This window comes from Chelonoidis abingdonii, chromosome 1 (assembly GCF_003597395.2).
Source record: "Chelonoidis abingdonii isolate Lonesome George chromosome 1, CheloAbing_2.0, whole genome shotgun sequence".
Classification (NCBI taxonomy): domain Eukaryota; kingdom Metazoa; phylum Chordata; order Testudines; family Testudinidae; genus Chelonoidis; species Chelonoidis abingdonii.
In genome coordinates, this window is record NC_133769.1 from 177,127,003 (window position 1) to 177,146,881 (window position 19,879).

At 53.3% G+C, this 19,879-nt stretch overlaps 1 protein-coding gene across 3 annotated transcripts in view; it reads left to right on the forward strand.

Annotated features, from left to right (window-relative positions):
• EPHA6 (EPH receptor A6) overlaps nt 1-19,879 on the forward strand; it is a 900,076-nt gene that overhangs the window by 783,173 nt on the left and 97,024 nt on the right. For all 3 annotated transcript variants that reach the window (XM_075072813.1, XM_075072800.1, XM_075072802.1), the window contains one exon: nt 2,959-3,020. In XM_075072813.1, the coding sequence (XP_074928914.1) occupies nt 2,959-3,020 (62 nt within the window). The remainder of the gene's footprint in view (nt 1-2,958; nt 3,021-19,879) is intronic.

Sequence of the window (19,879 nt, forward strand, 5' to 3'; positions counted from 1 at the left end):
AGCTGTACACTTACAATATTGCCAGGTGCTTTTGTCTACATTGTGGAAGTTATTTCTGGTCTCTCCCTGCCTGGGAGGGAGAGGTAGAGCCAGTTTTTATATGAGCCAAATTCAGACCGACTGAGTTTGGGCTGCTTGGAAGTTTGACACTAAATATAGTAGGCTGCTCAGTTAGTTGTCATTAGCGGCTGTGGCAAAGTACCTTCTTCTCCTCAGCAGGCTCAGTCCTTTTTAGCCTTGGACACACAGGCTTGGGCAAGGCAAATCCTTGTAGGAAGCACAGGGTCCGGCTATTCCTTTCCTCAGTCAGTGCCTTGTGCTTGTTTTCCTTCCCCCTCTGGAAGGGTTCAGTGTCTTGTGACACCTAGCCTACTGGCAGCTTCCCTGCTTTACTTTGCTTTGCTTTTCCTTCTCTCTTCCCCCCTCCCCCTCCCCCTTCCTCGCAGGGGAGGGTTTAAAAAGGTCTCAAGCAGTTGGAGCCAGCTGAACCTAATTAGTTCCCTGGTAACCCCTCTTCCAGCTGAACCTTATTTCCCCGTGGTTATCGCTCCTCGGTGGGTAGGGAGAGGCCTTTTACCCCTGGGGCTAATTACTACCCCACCCTTCTAGCGGTTTGTCCTGGATTTACCACACGGCAAGAGGTGAAGAAAATATTAAATAATAATAATAATAATAATAAATTAATAACCCTCACTAGTTTCTAATTTCAAGATAAAACTTATGTCACCATAGCACCCAGTCAGAGTAAAATCCACAGTAATAATTAGTGGAGGTATAAGATCAGAAACAAATTGAGCTGGATAAACTCAGAGATGGGACCCACGACTCAATGGACAAAAGAGGGTCTGATAATTCCTCACACGCCAAAGAGGCCTTTCTAAGAGATGGGGAAACAACAGAGAGAGAGAGATGCTGTGATGACAGGGGATTTTTATCAGAAAAGAAAAAAATCAATTTTCAACACAGCAAAAGAATAACAGTGGGATTTGCATTAGTAACAGAACTGTTATATTTATTGATGATCTAAGAAGGAGGACAAACAAGTAGAAAGATTTGCAGACAAATTTTTGTTTTTCAAGACTAGAGAATACTGCGAGGAACTTCAGAAAAACTTGACAAAGCTAGGTCAATGGGCAGCACAAGGGCGGATGAAATTCAGTGTTGACAAGGGCAGGTAAATGCACATTTGAAGGAATATCTTGAACTACTTCTATACCGTTCTCATTTCTTAATTAACTATATCAACTCAGGAGAAAGACCTGAGTATCAGTGGGCCTATGTATTATATTGAGCTGTCCACAATGTCCACAGTCAGTCAAAAAATATGCAGAAAGTTAGCATGTATAAAGAGTGGGATAGAAAATAGGAGTGGAAATATTATAATGCCATTAGGCAAGTCACCCTGACTACTGTGTTACCGTCTCATTACCCCATCTGAAAAAAATGTATAGCAGAAATAGGAATGAGTCCAGGGACAGCCAACTAAAAACTAAAAGATAGGCAGGGAAAGACTTTTACATAAGGACTTGCAAAGGAATTGAAATTATTGGGACTGTTTAGAGAGAAATGGGATGAGTCATGATGGCACCTGTTGTTAAAAGTTCTGTTTTACATAGACCCTTCCAGATACAGGCATTGACACAAAAAGAGATTGGGCAGGAGGAAAAAGTGGATAAAGCAACAGTTTTGCATATGTGCTCGTTCATTACGTTAGTGTTGCATCTATTAGTTGACCCTGTGCAGGGCCGGCTCCAGGCACCAGTGAAGGAAGCAGGGGCGCCCAATAGAGAGGGTCGGCACGTCCAGGTCTTCGGCGGCGGGTCCTTCACTCCCTCTCTTCCTCTTCGGCAGCATTTCAGTGGCAGCTCAATTGGGTTTTTCTTTTTTTTTCCCTTCGCTGCTTGAGGCGGCAAAAAAGCTGGAGCCGGCCCTGACCCTGTGTAGTACTAACCATTCTGAAACATCTCACTGTGGGCCCCAATTAGCGGATAAATTGGACTTGTTCCTGCTAGGCAGTTCTGGAGTGACAGCTCATGCCTGGATACCAGCAGTAAGATACCATTTAGGTACATACAGTGATAAAACATAAAACTGGGCAAGTTGGAGATGTTAGTAAAAACCATATAATGTTAATCAGTTTCTGAGCTTGTTCTTCTGAACATAATACAGAGCCAACTAGAAAATATCCATTAGTCAAGCGGAATGAAGTACATAAGAGACTCAGATAGCCCCCAGTCCAGTAAAGCATTTAAGCACATGCTTCACTTTAAACACATGAATAGTTCCATTGATTTGAAAAAATTAAGCACTGAATTCAGTGCTTTGGTGGCCAAGGACCATACTGCATCAGCATATCTGTGGATAAAAATACACTGGCCATGTTTCACACAAATGAAGGTTTAGAAGCTCCACCAAAGGCAGATCAGTAACACACACACACACGAAAGATTTCTTTGCTTTGATAGTATATAGGGTCATTGAAGTTTTTGGCTTACATGCTTTTTCTTTAACAGGGCAGATTTTGGTTTCTTTTGGAGATGGTTTATCAATTTCCTTTTTTTTTTTTTTTTTTTTGCCTTGAGTGTTTTCAGAAGTATTCTTTATAAAATATAGCTGTAATTACTGCACATTCATGTTAAAGATGCTACTGCTCCCATTGACAGGTACAATAATGGTAACTGTTTGGAATTGAGGACTCTAGTTTGACTGTTTTAAAGAAAACGCTGCCAAAATGAACTGTATGTAATCAGTTACTTCAGTGCCTCAAATAAAGAAAATATTGATTGAAAACATTGCTTAGGAATAACAGAACAATGATATGCATTTGTGCTGTAGAGGAAGATTTTGAAAATGAGCTACATATTTAAGTAATGAAAATAATCTGTTTGTAACAGCTGGAAATATAACAAGCCCTTAATATAGCTATAATCCTAATGTGTTTCTTTTCTGTCTTTGCAGGCAGACCAGTAATGATTGTGGTTGAATATATGGAGAATGGATCCCTTGACTCCTTTCTGCGGGTGAGGTGTCATTTTCTGATGACATTTGAATAAGAAGCCATACTAGGTTAAAATTTTAAATCATTTATCATAAATTAATTTTTACATAATGTTATTCATGGATTTTTAGTGAAGAATAGAAGCATTTTCCCCAGGGTACATTTCTTAGGTACAGTGATACATTAGAGCATAACTGGAAAAAAGAAGATTTAAACTTAAGAATATAATTGATTTCTTCTACAAGAGCAGTTCCAGTATTTAGCAAAATGTATTTCAAATGGTGCTATTATGCAGGAAAAGATAAATTGAAACACAAATGCCTTGCCTTATGGAAGCTGTTAATTTTGCTCAATCACTTTCAGAAATACTATGTTATAATTTTTTGCTTGGGGAAGTATACAGCAGGGTTGGTAATTGATTTATAATTATTTATGGTGTGACGAAGTTCCTCCTCTCCCTTGGTGGGTCCTGTGCTTATTGGCAGATTTGCTCACCTCAGTGATCTTCCCCACAGTCTGGGTCAATTCCTCCTGTGTCTGATCAGGAGTTGGGAGCTTTGGGGGGAACCCAGGCCCGCCCTCTACTCCAGGTTCCAGCCCAGAGCCCTGTGGATTGCAGCTGTCTATAGTGCCTTCTGTAACAGCTGCATGACAGCTACAACTCCCTGGGCTACTTCCCCATGGCCTCCTCCAAACACCTTCTTTCTCCTCACCACAGGACCCAGGGCTGGCTCTAGCAATTTCGGCGCCCCCCTTTATCCTCCACCACAAGGACATTCCTCCTGGTGTTGATTAACCTTGTACTCTTAGTCCTCCGCAGCACAGCCCTTCACTTCTCAGCTCCTTGTAGCCTCTTGCTTCCAGCTCCTCACATACGACATCACAAACTGAACTTGACTCCTTTTTAAAACCCAGGTGCCCTGATTGCTGGCCCTTGATTTGGGCTGCTAGGTTCTTCTAATCAGCCTGTTCTACCTTAACTTGGTTCTAGCAGGTTCCTGATGACTTCTAGTGCAGCCCTGCTCTGATCCCTCAGGGTAATCGGAACCCTTGTTTCTCTGGGGCCAGAGTAGCTCTCTTCCCTTGACCGCTCGCTGTGAGGAAGGAGGGAGAGGCTGCTGCGTGCTGCTGTTCCTGTGGGCGCTGGAGCCCTCGCTGCTCTGCTACCCTTTCTCTGCGATCTGTTTGCTGGCTGGCTAGTGGTTCCCCCGCACCTCAGCTACTGCTGTTACTCCACTTACAGCCCCTGGGCGGGGGGGTTGCTGGCCTGCTTCCCTGAGAGGAGGGGAGTGAGGGACCCCAGCTCTTGTTGCTGAGAACACCATCCGAGCGGGGTCCCTCCTGCCTGGACACCAGACCACCATAACCACCTGGAGCTGCTGGGGCTACTGTGGCTGTTGCTGGGGAGCTGTTGGTGCCCGAAGGAGGTGAAGAAGGAGAAGAGGACCGCCCGCTGCTGGGAGACCGCATGAAGACCACTGTGGAGGGGGCTTTTCTGGACTGAGTCTTTTTCGAACTGTGCTCTTGTGGTGGGGGTTTGGACTGTGTCTGTTGGGACACCGGGGGTGTGGCGGGGAGCCTGCCCCCGGTCCATCTGTGTTCCCTTTCACCCCCGCCACCATCATTGCCCCCTCCACCACCCCCGCTGGCTGTTTTCCATCTGCTTTGGACTCCTGCCTCTGGGACTGAGCTGCTCGCCAGGCTCACCACTCCCACTTCCATCGTTTGGGCCTGCAGCAGCAGCAGCCTAGCATTGACTTTTGCATGAGTGCCCGTGGGCGCACCACCTCCCCTTCCCCCTGGACTGACCTCTTTCCTTTGCCACATTTGTCCGCCCCACCTATTTCTCTCTGCGGCCCTGATAGTTCTGCTCCAGCCCTGCAGCTGTCCCCATGGTCCCTCTACCCCATTCCTGGCTCGCCCTTTTCCCCCCAGCCTGTGCTCCCCCAGCCCTGATTGGTCCCTCCCCTCGTGCGTCCATGCCCCCTCCCATGCACTTGTGCCCTTCCCCATTTGGTTTCGCCTTGTGCACTGCACCCCCCCTCCTGCCGTTGTCCCCTCTGATCCCCTAGTGCAACTAGAGGAGCCGGAACTCCCCTCTGCGTCGGTGCCCTGAAACCCTTCCGCCCCTAGGTCCTTGGTTTCTCCCCACGCCCCTTTAGCCTTCCCTTTCTGGCGCCCTCCTCCCCTGCCTGCAGCCTAGCGGGGAGGGGTGGTCGCCTCCTTTCCTTCCCCCCCCCTCGCTGATTGTCCCCCTCCCCACTCTCGTTATGGCGGGGGATGCGGCAGGGGAGACACCTCGCGATGCTCCCACTGCCCCTCCTCCACCTGCCCCCGTGTCCGCTGCCCAAGCCTCCACCTCGACCGCCGCTGCCAATCCACCTACCTCCACCTCTGCTGGGGCACTGGCGGCGGCGAGTACTCGGGAGACCTCCGCTGCTGCCACGTCCCTCCCCTCTTCCCATTTGGGGGAAGCCCCCCCAGCCGGTGGGAAGGGTCGGGGTGGGAAGAAGGGTAAGGGCCCCGCTAGAAAGGGCAGACCCTCCATGGTGGGGACTGCCCCCACTGCTGCGGCCCCACTCCCGGCTGCAGCATCCCTCCCCGCTGTTCCCTCCACCAGCGCTGTTCCCTCCACCAGCTCTGTTCCCTCCCCCCCCAACCCCCAGGGCGTACGCCCAGGTGGCGGTAGCCCCCCCGCCTGCCTCTACTGCTCCAACCGCCGCATCCTCTTCCATCTGCAACGGCCGGGGCCCCTTTCCCACCTTGACCAGGAAGCATGCCGTCCATTGCCTCCTGGTGCCTGCCTCGCCCCACGTGGAGACCTACGTGTGGGCGTTGGTGAGGGTGGTGGGGCCCACGCCCATCGTGGCAGCCTCCAAAATATACGGGAAGGTGGTCTTCTTCCTGGCATCGGAGGCCACCGCACAGGAGGCGGTAGAGACGGGCCTGGCGGTGGGGGGCGTGTTCGTCCCCCTAGAGCCGTTGGAAGACCTGGGGATCCGCTTGGTCCTAACCTCCGTCCCTCCCTTCCTGCCCAGTGCCGCCCTGTTGCCCGCCCTTTCTGCTCTGGGGCGCCCCATCTCCGTCATCAACCCTCTCCCGTTGGGCTGCAAGGACCCCACCCTCCGTCACGTCCTCTCGTTCTGCCGGCAAGTGCAGCTTCAACTGCCGCCACCAGCGCGTGGCGGAGAGGCGCTTGAGGGGTCCTTTCTGGTCCCCTACCAGGGAGCCCACTACCGGGTGCACTATTCGACGGGGAAGGCCCAGTGCTACCTCTGCCGGGCAATGGGGCACATCTGGAGGGACTGCCCCTTGGCCCAGCACGGAGTAGTGTCCGGGACCCCGAGCCCCGGCAAGGCGCCAGCCCTGTCATCACCAGTACCCCTGGCTGCCCAGCACCCAAAGCTGCCCCTCCTCCTCCTTCTTGGTCCATTACTGTGGAGGAGGGTGCAGCAGAGATATCGCCGGGCGTGGTAGAGGGCTTGTCCCAGGGGGAATCCTCCCTCGCTTCTGCTGTCCCACCACTGCCTCCCTGAGTGCCTGAGCCATTGCCCTTGCCCCCCGATCCGATCCCTGTTAGCCAGCCCCCGGATGATGCCATGGAGGGCTGGTCTTTAGTGCAGGAAAAGCGGGGCAAGCGGAAGGCTCAAGCCTCGTTACATCCTTCAGATTCGGAGGCCCCCCAGAAGAGCAGGAAGGGGGGCACCGATGACGAGCCTTTCGCCTTGCCCCCTGATGACTCCTGTTCTGTGGTGCCAGCTGGGGACATCGTGGCAGCACCGGATGGTAACGCCGCCTCTCCTCCAGGGTCCCTTCCCGTGGAAGCCCCCGAGGGAGCCTCTCTCGCCCCCTTCCCACTCGACACCTCTGCGAGCGCCGAGGTGGGTGTCACCTGGGGTGCTAGCGGGGAGGGCCCTGGGGTGGTGGGTAGTGCTCTCTCTTTCATCTACGAGGAGATCGAGGTGCTGGGTCTGACCCCAGTCACGCAGGGGGAGGACGACCCTCTGCCAACGGGCCTCGATCTGGGCGACCTTACCCCGGTCCCCCTGTCCCCGAGTTCCCTTCCCCTGACTGCTGCTTCTGCTCCCGCCTCTGAAGGTCCCCTGGATTCTTCCATCGACCCGGCTGCGGGTAGCACCCTGTTGACGGCCGCCGAGCCCATTGGGGCAACGGCCAGTGCCCCGCTGCCGAGACACGGTTCCCAGGGGGTGTCCCTCTTGGGTGTGGGGGACCTGCCCTCCTTCCTAGGCAGGGACCCCATTGACGAACATCTCTCTCTGGATGCTGAGGCTGCTGCACGTGCCACAGTGGCTGAGCCCAGCATCATTAGGGGTCCACTTCCCAGATCCCTGAGCCTGCCCAGGAGGAGCCACCGTCCAGCGGCTCAACTACAGGGGCTCAGGATCCTGCCTCTACCCCCTTCCCCGATTCCCTGCTCCCCGTCCTACTCCTGTTAGCCCTGTCCTTGTCCCCCCCACCTCCTGTGATGCCAGTGTTGCCCCTGGGAATACCCCCCAGGGACCAGCTTCAGTAGCTTTTCCTTGTCCCGACCCACCAGGGGCTGCTGTTCTCCTTCCGCCGCCCCTTATTGAACCAGGGAGCGGTGTGGGTCGCGTGGCGTCAGCCCATCGGACACCACGTTGGGGGTCTGCCCCCTGCCTGCCCGCCTCGGTGGACCACGGGGCTGTGACGGGGACCCCACTGGGGGCCAGTCATCAATCGGTGACCCCGCCTCCCCATGCGCTGAGGGAGGAGCTGCGAGAGTTCCTTGAAGATGTCCGTGGCTCCCATAATAAAGTCCAGCTTGCGCTCCGGCGGTGGGGGGATTTCCATCAGGTCCTCCGGGCGGCGAGGGCCCTCATGGGGGAGGGTAAGAGGACCGGAAAGCAAGCCGCTGCGGCCTACCGGCGGGTCTGCATCTTCCATGACTCTTTACTCACCTACGGGGTAGGTCACGGATTGCTGCGCGGCCTGCCGGAGGCCATGGGCGTGTCTGCCGGCGAGGATCCCCCACAGCCCTCCTCATGGCGCCGATTATCTTTGCCACTTTAAACACCCGGGGCTGTAGGATGGGTCTCCGCAGGAACCAGGTGCTCTCTTTCCTCTGGGAGGGGGGGTACTCTGTGGTTTTCCTGCAGGAGACCCATACGGATCCAGCCGCTGAAGCTAGCTGGCGGCTGGAGTGGGGGGACGGGGCCTACTTTAGCCACTTCTCGGTTTGTGCGGCTGGAGTGACGAGCCCCGAGAGGTTGCGGTTTTTAATCAGCAGGTGTCCGCCTTCTCGGCTCCCTAGGATCCTCGTGATGCGCTGGTCTGCGGAGGGACTTAACACCACCCCTAGCACGAGACCGCTCGGGGACCCACTGGGAGAGCGGTGCCCGCCCATGCTGCGGACGTCCTCGGGAGATTGTCGACACGAGGCGCATGCCTCCGTGGTGCCTACAAGGTACGCCCGACTGTACGCACCTGGATACCGGTGACACGACGACCGTTTGTACCCTTTCGATCTCCAGTGATGAGGCCCGTCTCGGATCGCGCCACACTATTTCTGGGATACCAGCAATTTACTGTCGGCGTTCAACCTTCGCGGGCCACTCCTCCACACGTGCGGATAGATGATTTCATTTGTGGTTTTCCAGGCCCCTCTTTAGGATCACCTCCACCTGCCAACCTCCCTGGACGCCTCTTCTGCACGGAGAGGCCGGGCCGCCTATTGCCATTTAATAAGTTTGCTGAGGTGCGGCTCAATGAGTCCTTTGGTGGTAACCGGGAAGTTCTGGCTGGCCTGGCAAGCAGGGAGAAGGTCAGTGGCCGTTTTCTCAGGCGCCGGAGCGGTGAGTGGGAACTGGAGGGAGTTTAGCAGCGCATCCCAGGTCTTTTCTGCCACTGATACATCCAGATGTGCTGCTCTAGCCCAGCGTTAGGGTATGCCAAGGCGATAGAGCAGTGCTTGGAGGCGGGAGGTCTTGAAGGGGGCGGAGATGGCTGTCTGGACCGCCAGCCCGAGGATCATGACTCCGTATGCAAGTTCCGGGAAGAACGGGAGGAGTTGGCCCTCAAAGACCATACGGGACCCCAGAGGGTGACATATTTTGTTTCGATTCATCCTCACTCCTGCATGCACTCCAGTCGGGAGATGGAATCGAACGGCACTTCCGCTTTCTCTACGTCACGCGCTGGAGAACAAGGAGGGGGGCTAAGAAAGCACGTCAACTGCCTCCGCGGTGGAGGACGGCACCCCCTCACAGAATCGTGGAGATGTGCAAGAGGGCCAGGCCTTCATTATGCGTCCTTTCTCCCCCGATTCCGACTGATCCTCACGCTTGCAGAGTGTCTGGGACGTACTTCACACGAAAAGTTCAGCACGGCAACCTCAGGGGACCTGCTAGAGGCCGCCTCTCACCTCTGGCCGAGCTCCGGGAAGCCCTCCGTCAAGTGCCACCAATGTAAATCTCGGGGACCTGGGAAAAAAAAAGGGCTGACCCGAGAAATTGCAGTTATAATAAGTCTGGGTAATGACAAAAATATCATGTTGTTTTATTGTTTTACATTTACATAACAGGGACAAGCTGAATTTGATTTTATTTCAATAGCACTTAGACTGTTTAATACTGTAGAATTTTCAGATACGTATAAACCCCAAAAGTACACTCACACGTTTAGTATTTGCACTACATTGGGTACAATAGAACCTCAGAGTTTAGAACACCAGAGTTATGAACTGACACATCAACCACACATTCCTTTGAACGCAGGAAGTACCATCAGGCAGCAACAGAGACAGGGAAAAAAAAAAAAAAAAACGCAATACAGTACAGTAACCTCTTGTTAACTTAAACTTTAAAAAGTAAAGGGAAGCAGCAGTTTTCTTCTTCATAGTAAGTCTCAAAGCTGTATTAAGTCCATGTTCAGTTGTATAACTTTTGAAAGACACAATAACATGTTTGTTTCAGTAGTTAGGGTAACATTTCATTTGAGTTACAAACAAGCTCCATTCCTGAGGGTGTTTGTAATATCAAGGTCTATTGTATTTATTGTTAAGGTCTTCGTATATCAGAGTTTACTATGTGCTTTATCCATTTTTGCATGGAAAGGGAGGTTTCTACCATAACGTTGGGTGGCTGGGAACTTCTCTGGCCCAAGGACTGGTCACCTCTTTATCTGGGCGAGTCATTTGGCAAAACGTGGGGGCGCCTTTTCGATAACTCCTTCGGTGCAGGTGAGTCTACGGCTCACCTTTATTGCCGAAGAGGGGGGGACCCTTCTCGAGGGACTTTCTTACGGAATTGCTGTCTCTATCTATCGCTCCTCAGCATGGACTACAAAATCGTAGCCAAGGCCATCTCGCTGCGGCTGGGTCCGTGCTGGCGGACGTGATCCACCCAGACCAGACCTACACCGTCCCGGGCCGCACCATCTTTGATAACTTGTATCTGGTCCGGGACCTTCTGGAATTGGGGTGTAGGAATGGTCTGTCGTTCGCCCTCATGTCCCTGGATCAGGAGAAGGCGTTCGACAGGGTGGATCACGGGTATCTCCTGGGCACTCTGCGAGCGTTCAGCTTCGGATCCCGCTTTGTGGGTTTTCTCCAGGTGCTGTACATTTCTGCTGAGTGTCTGGTCAGGCTCAACTGGACCCTGACCGAGCCGGTCAGCTTTGGGTGGGGAGTGCGCCAGGGGTGCCCCCTCTAGGGCCAGCTGTACGCTCTGGCGATCGAGCACTTCCTCTGTCTCCTCCGCAAGAGGTTGACGGGGTTGGTGCTTCGGGAGCCGGAGCTGTGGCTGGTCCTGTCGGCGTACACCGACGATGTGCTCTTTGTGGTCCAGGACTCTGGCGACTTGGTGCAGGTGGAGGCTTGCCAGGCTGTGTACTTGGCGGCCTCCTCCACCCGGGTAAACTGGGTCAAGAGCTCTGGCCTGGTGTTCGGGGACGGGTGGCAGGCGAGCTCCCTCCTACCCGCACTTCAGGCCATCCAGTGGAGCGCGGGTCCGCTGCTCTATCTCGGTGTTTACCTTTTTGCCACCCATCCATCTCCCCCGGAGAACTGCCATGGTTTGGAGGGCAGGGTGACGGAGCGGCTCCGGAAATGGACAGGACTACTCCAGTGCCTCTCCCTTCAGGGGAGGGCACTGGTGCTTAATCAACTGGTCCTGTCCATGCTCTGGTACCGGCTCAACACCCTGGTCCCGGCCCCGGATTTCCTGGCCAACCTCCAGATGGCGATTCTGGAGTTCGTTTGGCTGGGGATGCACTGGGTCTCTGCAGGGGTCCTCCACCTGCCCCTGGAGGACAGGGGGCAGGGCCTGAAGTGCCTACGCACTCAGGTCCATGTCTTCCGCCTCCAGGCCCTGCAGAGGCTCCTGTATGGTGCAGGTAGTTCGGCGTGGAGCGTATTGGCGCGCGCCTTCTTCTGCCACTTCCAAGGGCTCCGATACGACCGGCAGCTCTTTTACCTCCATCCGAGAGGTCTTCCGCGAGACCTCTCCAGGCTGCCGGTCTTCTACCAAGACCTCCTCCGGACCTGGAAGCTCTTTTCAACAACCAGGTCTGTGGCGGCCACCGTGGGGGCCGACCTCCTCGCAGAGCCCCTGCTACACAATCCCCAGCTTTGTGTGCAGGTGGCGGAGTCCCCCGCAGTGCGCAGAGGCTGGTCTTGGCAGGAGTCACCAGGGTCGGAGACCTCCTGGACTACGACCGGGGAGACTGGCTGGATCCCCTGACGCTCGCTCAGCGCATGGCAACCCGACCACACATAACAACTGGAGCTGCTGGGCGCTACTGTGGACCTCGTTGCTCGGGGAGCTGTTGGTGCCTCTGAAGGTAGGTGAAAGAAGGCAGAAAGAGGACGCCGCGGCCCTAGGGAAGATTACACCGATGAAGAAAGCGAAGAACTGTGGAGGGGAGGCTTATTCTGGACTGAGCCACGTCTTTTCGAACTGTGCTCTTGTGGTGGGGGTTTTGGACTGTGTCTGTGGGAACCTCAATGGTCCACGGTTCATCTGTGTTTCCCTTTCGCCCCACATAACCAGCTATGTTGCCTCCCTCTCCACCCACCTAATGTACGCTCGACGCGACGTTTCCTTCTGCTTTTGGGACCACTGCCTCTGGGACTTGAGCTGTCGATCCATGGCTCACCATGCCGCTTCCCACATCGTTTTGGGCTGCAGTACAGCAGCCTAGCATTGACTTTTGCATGGGTGCCCATGGGCGCACCACCTCCCCTTCCCCCTGGACTGATCTCTTTCCTTTGCCACATTTGTCCGCCCCACCTATTTCCCTCTGCGGCCCTGATAGTTCTGCCCCAGCCCTGCAGCTGTCCCCGTGGTCCCTCAACCCCATTTCTGGCTCGCCCTTTTCCCCCCAGCCTGTGCTTCCCCAGCCCTGATTGGTCCCTCCCCTCGTACGCCCACCACCCCCCATGCGCTTGTGCCCTTCCCCATTTGGTTTCCCCTTGTTCACTGCAACCCCCCTCTGCCGTTGTGCCCCTGATCTCCTAGTGCAACTAAAGAAGCCGGAACACCCCTTTGCATCAGTGCCCTGAAACCCTCCCACCCCTAGGACTTTGGTTGCTCCCCACGTCCCTTTAGCCTTCCCTTTCTGGTGCCCTCCTCCCCTGCCTGCAGCCTAGCGGGGAGGGGTGGTCACCTCCTCTCCTTCCCCTCACCTCGCTGTTTGTCCCCCTCCCCGCTCTCGTTATGGCGGGGGACGCGGCGGGGGAGACCCCTCATGATACTCCCACTGCCCCTCCTCCACTTGCCCCCGTGTCCGCTGCCCTAGCCTCTACCTCAACCGCCGCTGCCAATCCATCTACCACCGCCCCTGCTGGGGCACTGGCGGCGGCGAGTACTGGAGAGACCTCCGCTGCTGCCACGTCCCTCACCCATTCCGATTCGGGGGGAGCCCCCGCAGCTGGTGGGAAGGTCGGGGTGGGAAGAAGGGTAAGGGCCCCGCTAGAAAGGCCAGGCCCTCCATGGCAGAGCCTTTCCCTGCTGCTGCGGCCTCACTACCGGCTGCAGCCTCCCTCCCCACTATTCCCTCTACCAGCTCTGTGGGTGTCCCTCCCCCGGCCCCCAGGGTGTACGCCCAGGTGGCGGCGGCCCCCCCGCCTGCCGCTGCTCCTCCGCCTGCCGCTTCCGCTACCATCTACAGCAGCCGGGGCCCCTTTCCCACCTTGACCAGGAAGCACGGCGCCCGTTGCCTCCTGGTGCCTGCCTTGCCCCACGTGGAGACCTACATGTGGGCGTTGGCGAGGGTGGTGGGGCCCACAACCATCATGGCGGCCTCCAAAATGTATGGGAGGGTGGTCTTCTTCCTGGCATCGGAGGCCGCCGCCCAGGAGGTGGTAGAGACGGTCCTGGTGGTGGGGGGTGTGTTCATACCCCTGGAGCCGTTGGAAGACCTGGGGGTCTGCTTATTCCTGACCTCTGTCCCTCTCTTCCTGCCCAGTGCCGCCCTGTTGCCCGTCCTTTCTGCCCTGGGGTGCCCCATCTCCATCATCAGCCCTCTCCCGTTGGGCTGCAAGGACCCCACCCTCCGTCACGTCCTCTCGTTCTGCCGGCACGTGCAGCTTCAACTGCCACCAGCGACGCGTGGTGGGGAGGCGCTTGAGGGGTCCTTTCTGGTTCCCTACTAGGGAGCCCACTACCAGGTGCATTATTCAATGGGGGAGGCCTGGTGCTACCTCTGCCGGGAAATGGGGGATGTCCAGAGGGATTGCCCCTTGGCCCAGCACGGAGGAGCTTCCGGGACCCCCGAGCCCTGGCAATGCACTGGCCCTGTCATCACCAGCACCCCTGGCTGCCCGGTACCTGAAGCTGCCCCTCCTCCTCCTTCTTGGTCCACCACTGTGGAGGAGGGTGCAGCGGAGATACCGCCGGGTGTGGGAGAGTGCTCGCCCCAGTGGGAATCCTCCCTCGTCTCTGCTGTCCCACCACTGCCTCCCCAAGTCCCTGAGCCATCACCCTTGCCCCCCGACCCGGCCCCTGTTAGCCAGCCCCTGGATGATGCCATGGAGGGCTGGTCTTTAGTGCAGGAGAAGCGGGGCAAGCGGAAGGCTCGAGTCTCCTTACGTCCTTCAGATTCAGAGGCCCCCCGGAAGAGCAGGAAGGGGGGCACCGATGACGAGCCTTCCGCCTTGCCCCCTGATGAGTCTTGTTCTTTGGTGCCGGCTGGGGTAACGCCGCCCCTCCTCCAGGGTTCCTTCCCATGGAAGCCCCTGAGGGAGCTTCTCTTGCCCCTTCCCACTCGAAGCCTCTACGAGCACCAAGGTGGGCTTCGCCTCGGGTGCTGCCGGGGAGGACCCTGGGGTGGTGATCTCCCTTCCATCTACGAGGAGATCGAGGCCCTGGGTCTGACCCTGGTCACACAGGGGGAGGACGACCCTCTGCTACCGGTGCCTCTCCCTTCGAGGGAGGGCACTGGTGCTTAATCAACTGGTCCTGTCCATGCTCTGGTACTGGCTCAACACCCTAGTCCTGGCCCCAGATTTCCTGGCCAACCTCCAGACGGCAATTCTGGAGTTCTTTTGGCCAGGAATGCACTGGGTCTCTGCAGGGGTCCTCCACCTCCCCCTGGAGGGGGGGAGGCAGGGCCTGAAGTGCCTACGCACTCAGGTCCATGTCTTCCACCTCCGGGCCCTGCAGAGGCCCCCGTATGGTGCAGGTAGTACGGCGTGGAGTGTATTGGCGCACGCCTTCCTCCGCCGCTTCCGAGGGCTCCGATATGACCAGTAGCTCTTTTACCTCCATCCGAGAGGTCTTCCGTAGACTCTCGGGCTACGGTCTCTACAGACATCCTCTCGACCTCCGGACATGGAAGCTCTTTTCAACAAACCAGGTCCGTGGCGGCCCACCATGGGCGGACTGATCTCCTCGCGGAGCCCTGATACACAATCCCAGGTTTGTGTGCAGGTGGCGAGAAGTCCCGTGGTGCGCCGAGGCTGGTCATTTGGCAGGAGTCACCAGGGTCGGAGACCTCCTTGGACTACGACGGGGAGCTGGCTGGATCCCCGACGCTTCGCTCACGCGCATGGGGCTCTCCAGACCTCTGACTCCCCGGTGCATACTTTAGGAGGTGAAGCCCGTTTACAGACCGCTGCCAGGGCCTACTCGACTGGGTCTTTCGAGAGGCATGCCCCGCCCACCCTCCACCCCTGGCCCCATAGATGTATTTATCAGGCCCCTACCCGCTGGACCCAATCGGCCCCCCCGCCCTTTCACTGCAAGCTGGCTGCACGATATGCAGCCGGTTCTGTTCCAGACCGCGCCAAAGAAACATCTGTACACGCTCGTGCTCCACGCTCTTCACTACCTCACCCTCACGTCCCGCCCCGATACCAAGTGGCGGGACCTCCTGCCACCTCTCGAGGGTGAGAAGCCCTGGTGGGCCAGCTTATACTCTGTCCTGCTCCCAAGGCCTGCCGGGGATGTCAGTTGGCGGCTCCTTCACGGGGCCCTGAGCACGGGCGTGTTTTTGGCGCAGTTCACCCCTGTCCCCAACACTTGCCCCTTTTGTAGCATGACGGAGAGCCTGGCGCACATTTATTTAGAGTGCGCCAGATTGCAGCCCCTTTTCCGGCTCCTTTTGAATATCTTATTGCGTTTTTGGTTGCACTTTTCCCCTCACCTTTTTATCTACGTACTCCCCATCCGTGGCCGCACAAAGTCGCGGGATCTCCTTATCAACCTCCTCTTGGCCCTGGCCAAACTAGCCATCTACAAAACCGGGAGAGGAGGTTGGCCGACGGGATTTCCTGTGACTGTGGGGCCTATTTTTGCTCCTCCGTCCATTCACGCATCCGGGCAGAGTTCCTCTGGGCAATGTCCACTGGCTTCCTTGAGGCCTTCGAGGAGTAGTGGGCGTTGTCTGGGGTTCTCTGCTTGGTGTCCCCATTAGGTTCCCTTTGTTTAGCCCTCTGACCTCACTCCCGATCCTGTTTTTCATTAGTTGTCCCATGAAATTATTTGGTGTCACAGACCTGTGGATCCTCCCCTTAGGCTAGGGGGAGGTCCTTTAGAAGTGGGCGGGCTTCACCTGCCCACCTCCTGGATGCCAATAGGACCAGACTCCTGTGCCCCACTGGTCTGGGTCTGTCACAACGGTTACTTGCATTTAACAAATTGAATTAGAAACAGTTCACTGGTGAACTGTCTCAGCACTAACCTTTTTCCCCTAAAGGTCACCCTGTGAATATTAAGAAAGGGATGTAGAAAGCATGGGAAATTGTTTGGATTTGAATTTGATTTTAATCACTGAGGTGGAAGGAAGAAAGGGCTGCCCCCAAGGTCATATAGGATCTTCTGCCAACATCAGCAGAGGACTTTGGCACTCTCCACAGCTTGTGAAAATGCACTCACTTTAAGCCTAGCCTCCAGTAAGAGACCCCTCAAAACCAGCAGGGAACCTACTATTTCAGGATAGATATGTGAATTATTTAAAATTTGTCTTACATGTATAAATATCAACAAGCCACACTGACTGTCCATCTCACAATTATTAGTTGCCATCATGGTAAAAGTAGGATTTGAAGTGAGATTTGGAGGAGGAGAGGCTAAGTGGCCTTGTGAACTAGTGTGGAATGGGCATTCCATGTATAAGGGGTGAGGTGGAAGAAAGTGTGAAGATATTTGTGGGAAAGTGTATAAGCAGAGGGTCAAACCTGGCGGGTATGATATAGAAGCAGATGAGCAGGGAGGGGCAGAGCGGTCAATAGCTTGAAAAGCAAGTGTGAGAAGCTTGAATGTGATGATGCAATGAAGAAGAGGGAGCCAGCAGAGGGATTCAAAGATGGGGTGATGTAATCAGAATAACGGCAAAGGTGATGATGTTAGCAACTTGTATTTTGAATGGACCAGGGCAGGGCTGAAGTTTCTGAGAGGAAGGCAGGGGTGGGGAATAGTGGTAATAGTCAATACAGGAAAAGATGAGGTGCCTGGAGGGAAGAGAGTTTTACCTTAAAAAGCATAATTGAGCCATTACTGAAGATGCTTTTATGTATTTTTTGCCTTCCATTTTGACAATTCCCCTGTATTTTTCCTCTACCCTCTATTTGCTTTCTGTTCACTACACTGGGAAACTCAGGAGTTCCCATTTTCTCTCCCCTAGTCCCAAACATTCACTCATCCTCTCTTCCATCAAGATTGGATAACACTATGATACATCTGCTAGAACTGGTCAGAAAAATTCTGATGTAACAATTTTTCATCAGACGTTGACGATCTGTTTCACAGACAAAGTTCCTTGGGAAACGCAGGCAGGTTTCAAAATGTCTCTGCCAGCCACAGTTCCACCTGGTTTCCTAACAGCTCACCTCATTGGCTCATTGTCAGCCGCCTGCCAGACTGCCTCTGAGTTGGTGACCCATGAACTTCCAAGGCAGATTGTCTGTCTCTCTGAGGTGGCGCTCCATTCTGTTTTGTGGAGAACTTTGAAATTTTGGGGTCTTGTTCTAAATCAGGGTGAAACCCAATTTCAAATACTGAAATCCTCCAACAATTACCTTTCTCTGCACAGCTGTAGGATCTAATGAGCTATTCCTGATATGCACTTACAGTACTATGTTAGAAGCTGAGATCATCAAAATGATGAGGTTATTATGGAGCAGTGATGTTCAAACTGTACCAAATATATTTTTAAGCAAAATGTTTGGGAATGTGCTAGTCATTATTTTCTGCAGCTGTTTTCTGAGTATATTATTTTCCAGCTTTCTTTCTCGCTGCAGATTTGGTTTATTATTTAAAAATGCCTTTTGACAGGATTTTAAATAATCAGCATCTGAAAGCATTGTAGATATTTCATTGGAATTCCTGTTGATAATTACCAAATCAAATGACTGCCAGTATCAAATTTAAAAAAGAAATCAGTTTGCTTCATTAAAAATAGTTACTTCCTGTAGATTTCTTAAGTCTAAACTTTGAAATGCTTTTGTGAAGATGCAAAGAAGTACGGAGAGCATTTATATCTAAGTCATAATACATTTTTACATTTACAAAGAGCCTTTCATGTGGTAAGATCTGGAAGAACTTCACAACATCTATATTTCTTTATATTTAGAAGAGTTTCTGTCTACTGCTCTGGGGGTTCTTACATGCAGGCAAAGGATAAAAATCCAAAATATAAGAATATCCACCACCATAGCAAGTGCTCCTCCAAAAATGTTACCCTGTATGTTACCACCACATCCCTCAACCCAGCCCTTCTCCAAAACCTGAAAAAATGGATAACTCAGTCTCTGAAAGTCAACATATGGGAGCTCTGATGAATCAATGTGGAAAGTGAACTCCAGAAAAGACCTTCATGGAAGACATCCTACCATCAGCCCCTGCTCTTAAACCAGAGAATTGTTAGCTTTAGTGCTATTACTTGTATTTCAGTAGAAGCTAAATGCCCCTATGTCCATTGGGGCCCCAAAATACATAGTAAGACAGTTCTTGCCCCAAAGAGCTTGCAGTCTAAACAGACAAGATCAACCAGGGTGGGAGAAAGTAAACATTATCCTCATCCCCATGGTGCAGTTTCCCATCTATAAAATGAGTGACTTGCCCAAGCTCACAGAGAAAGGAAGTGGGTAGCAGAACTGGGAACTGAACCCAGATCACTTGAATCTCAATCCATGGTCTTAAATGCAAGATCAGTCTTCCTCATGTTGCTTTCATATGACACAGGGAGAGAGAAAGTTCCAAACTCTTTAGGGTTTGCTAGGTCAAAACCAATACCTTAAACACCACAGAGGCTTATGTGAAATAGACAGCAGACTCAAAAAATACATACCTATGAAAGAGAGAGACACACACACACGCATCTTATGTTCCTGAAATATACCATGACAAAGTCAGGCTGGACAGCTGTAAGAGAGTGGCAGACTGCAAGTATATCAGCCCCAGAATGATAAAGGTCCTTTTCCCTATAAGCTGATGAAAAAAGATTATCTCATGTCAACTAGGGACTTCTGAGTCCAATTAATGGCTGCCTGAGACCTTCAAAAACCCCTCCTCAGGTGAGAGAAGAGGAGAGACATGCTGCTGCAGAGCTAGTGGTAGTAGGGAGAAAGGCTTCTCCAGGGTGGAAGGCTGCCTGTCTCCCTATGGGAGAAGCTACCTGACTGCCTCTTTAGGGGAAGGACTGGCATCCCAGGTGAATAACAAAGCCACACACCTCACCCCAGTCCACACCCAGAGAGGGCATAGGAAGAGGTATTTCCCTTTGTTTGTGATGTGATTTGTTTCTTTTGTTTGATGGAGGAGCACTCTTTGGGCCTGTCCTGAGGCCTACCTCAAAAATATGCAGAACTAAACCCCAAGTGGGAAAACAAATACTGTCTGGAGTGGATTTGATTTATTCCAAGCCTCCCACTGCCGGAGAGGGGACTCACTGACCCTGGTGAGGTGGAAGAGGTACCTTGTCACATTGCACAGTACACAAACATTCATAATTTTGAAAGCTGATTCATCTGTGCATTTAATGAAGGGGAGTCAACTAATGATAGCAGACTAAGTAAGGTTATTTATTTAATTAAAGGACATTTTCATTTTAACTAATCTCAACAATGTGTGCAAGACACCAAGCACCCTAAATTGCCCAAGATACATAGATTCGAAGATAATACCCTCTTCACAGATCCTGACTTGCTATAGTTTCCGTTTTCTCCCCCATCCCACTGCAATAGATTAGATAGTATTGATAAGCATAGTATCTCCTCTCTTGTAATGTGTGTTTGCAAATTAATCTTCCAAATACAAGCATTACATCTATTAATTAAAATCAGTTTCTTTCTCTTATCTTACAAAAGGACTGACCTAAATTTGGAACTATGCTCAAACCTAACCTATAAACCAAACCCAAACTTTTAAGAAGAAATGAAAATTCCACTCCCTTGATGATCAA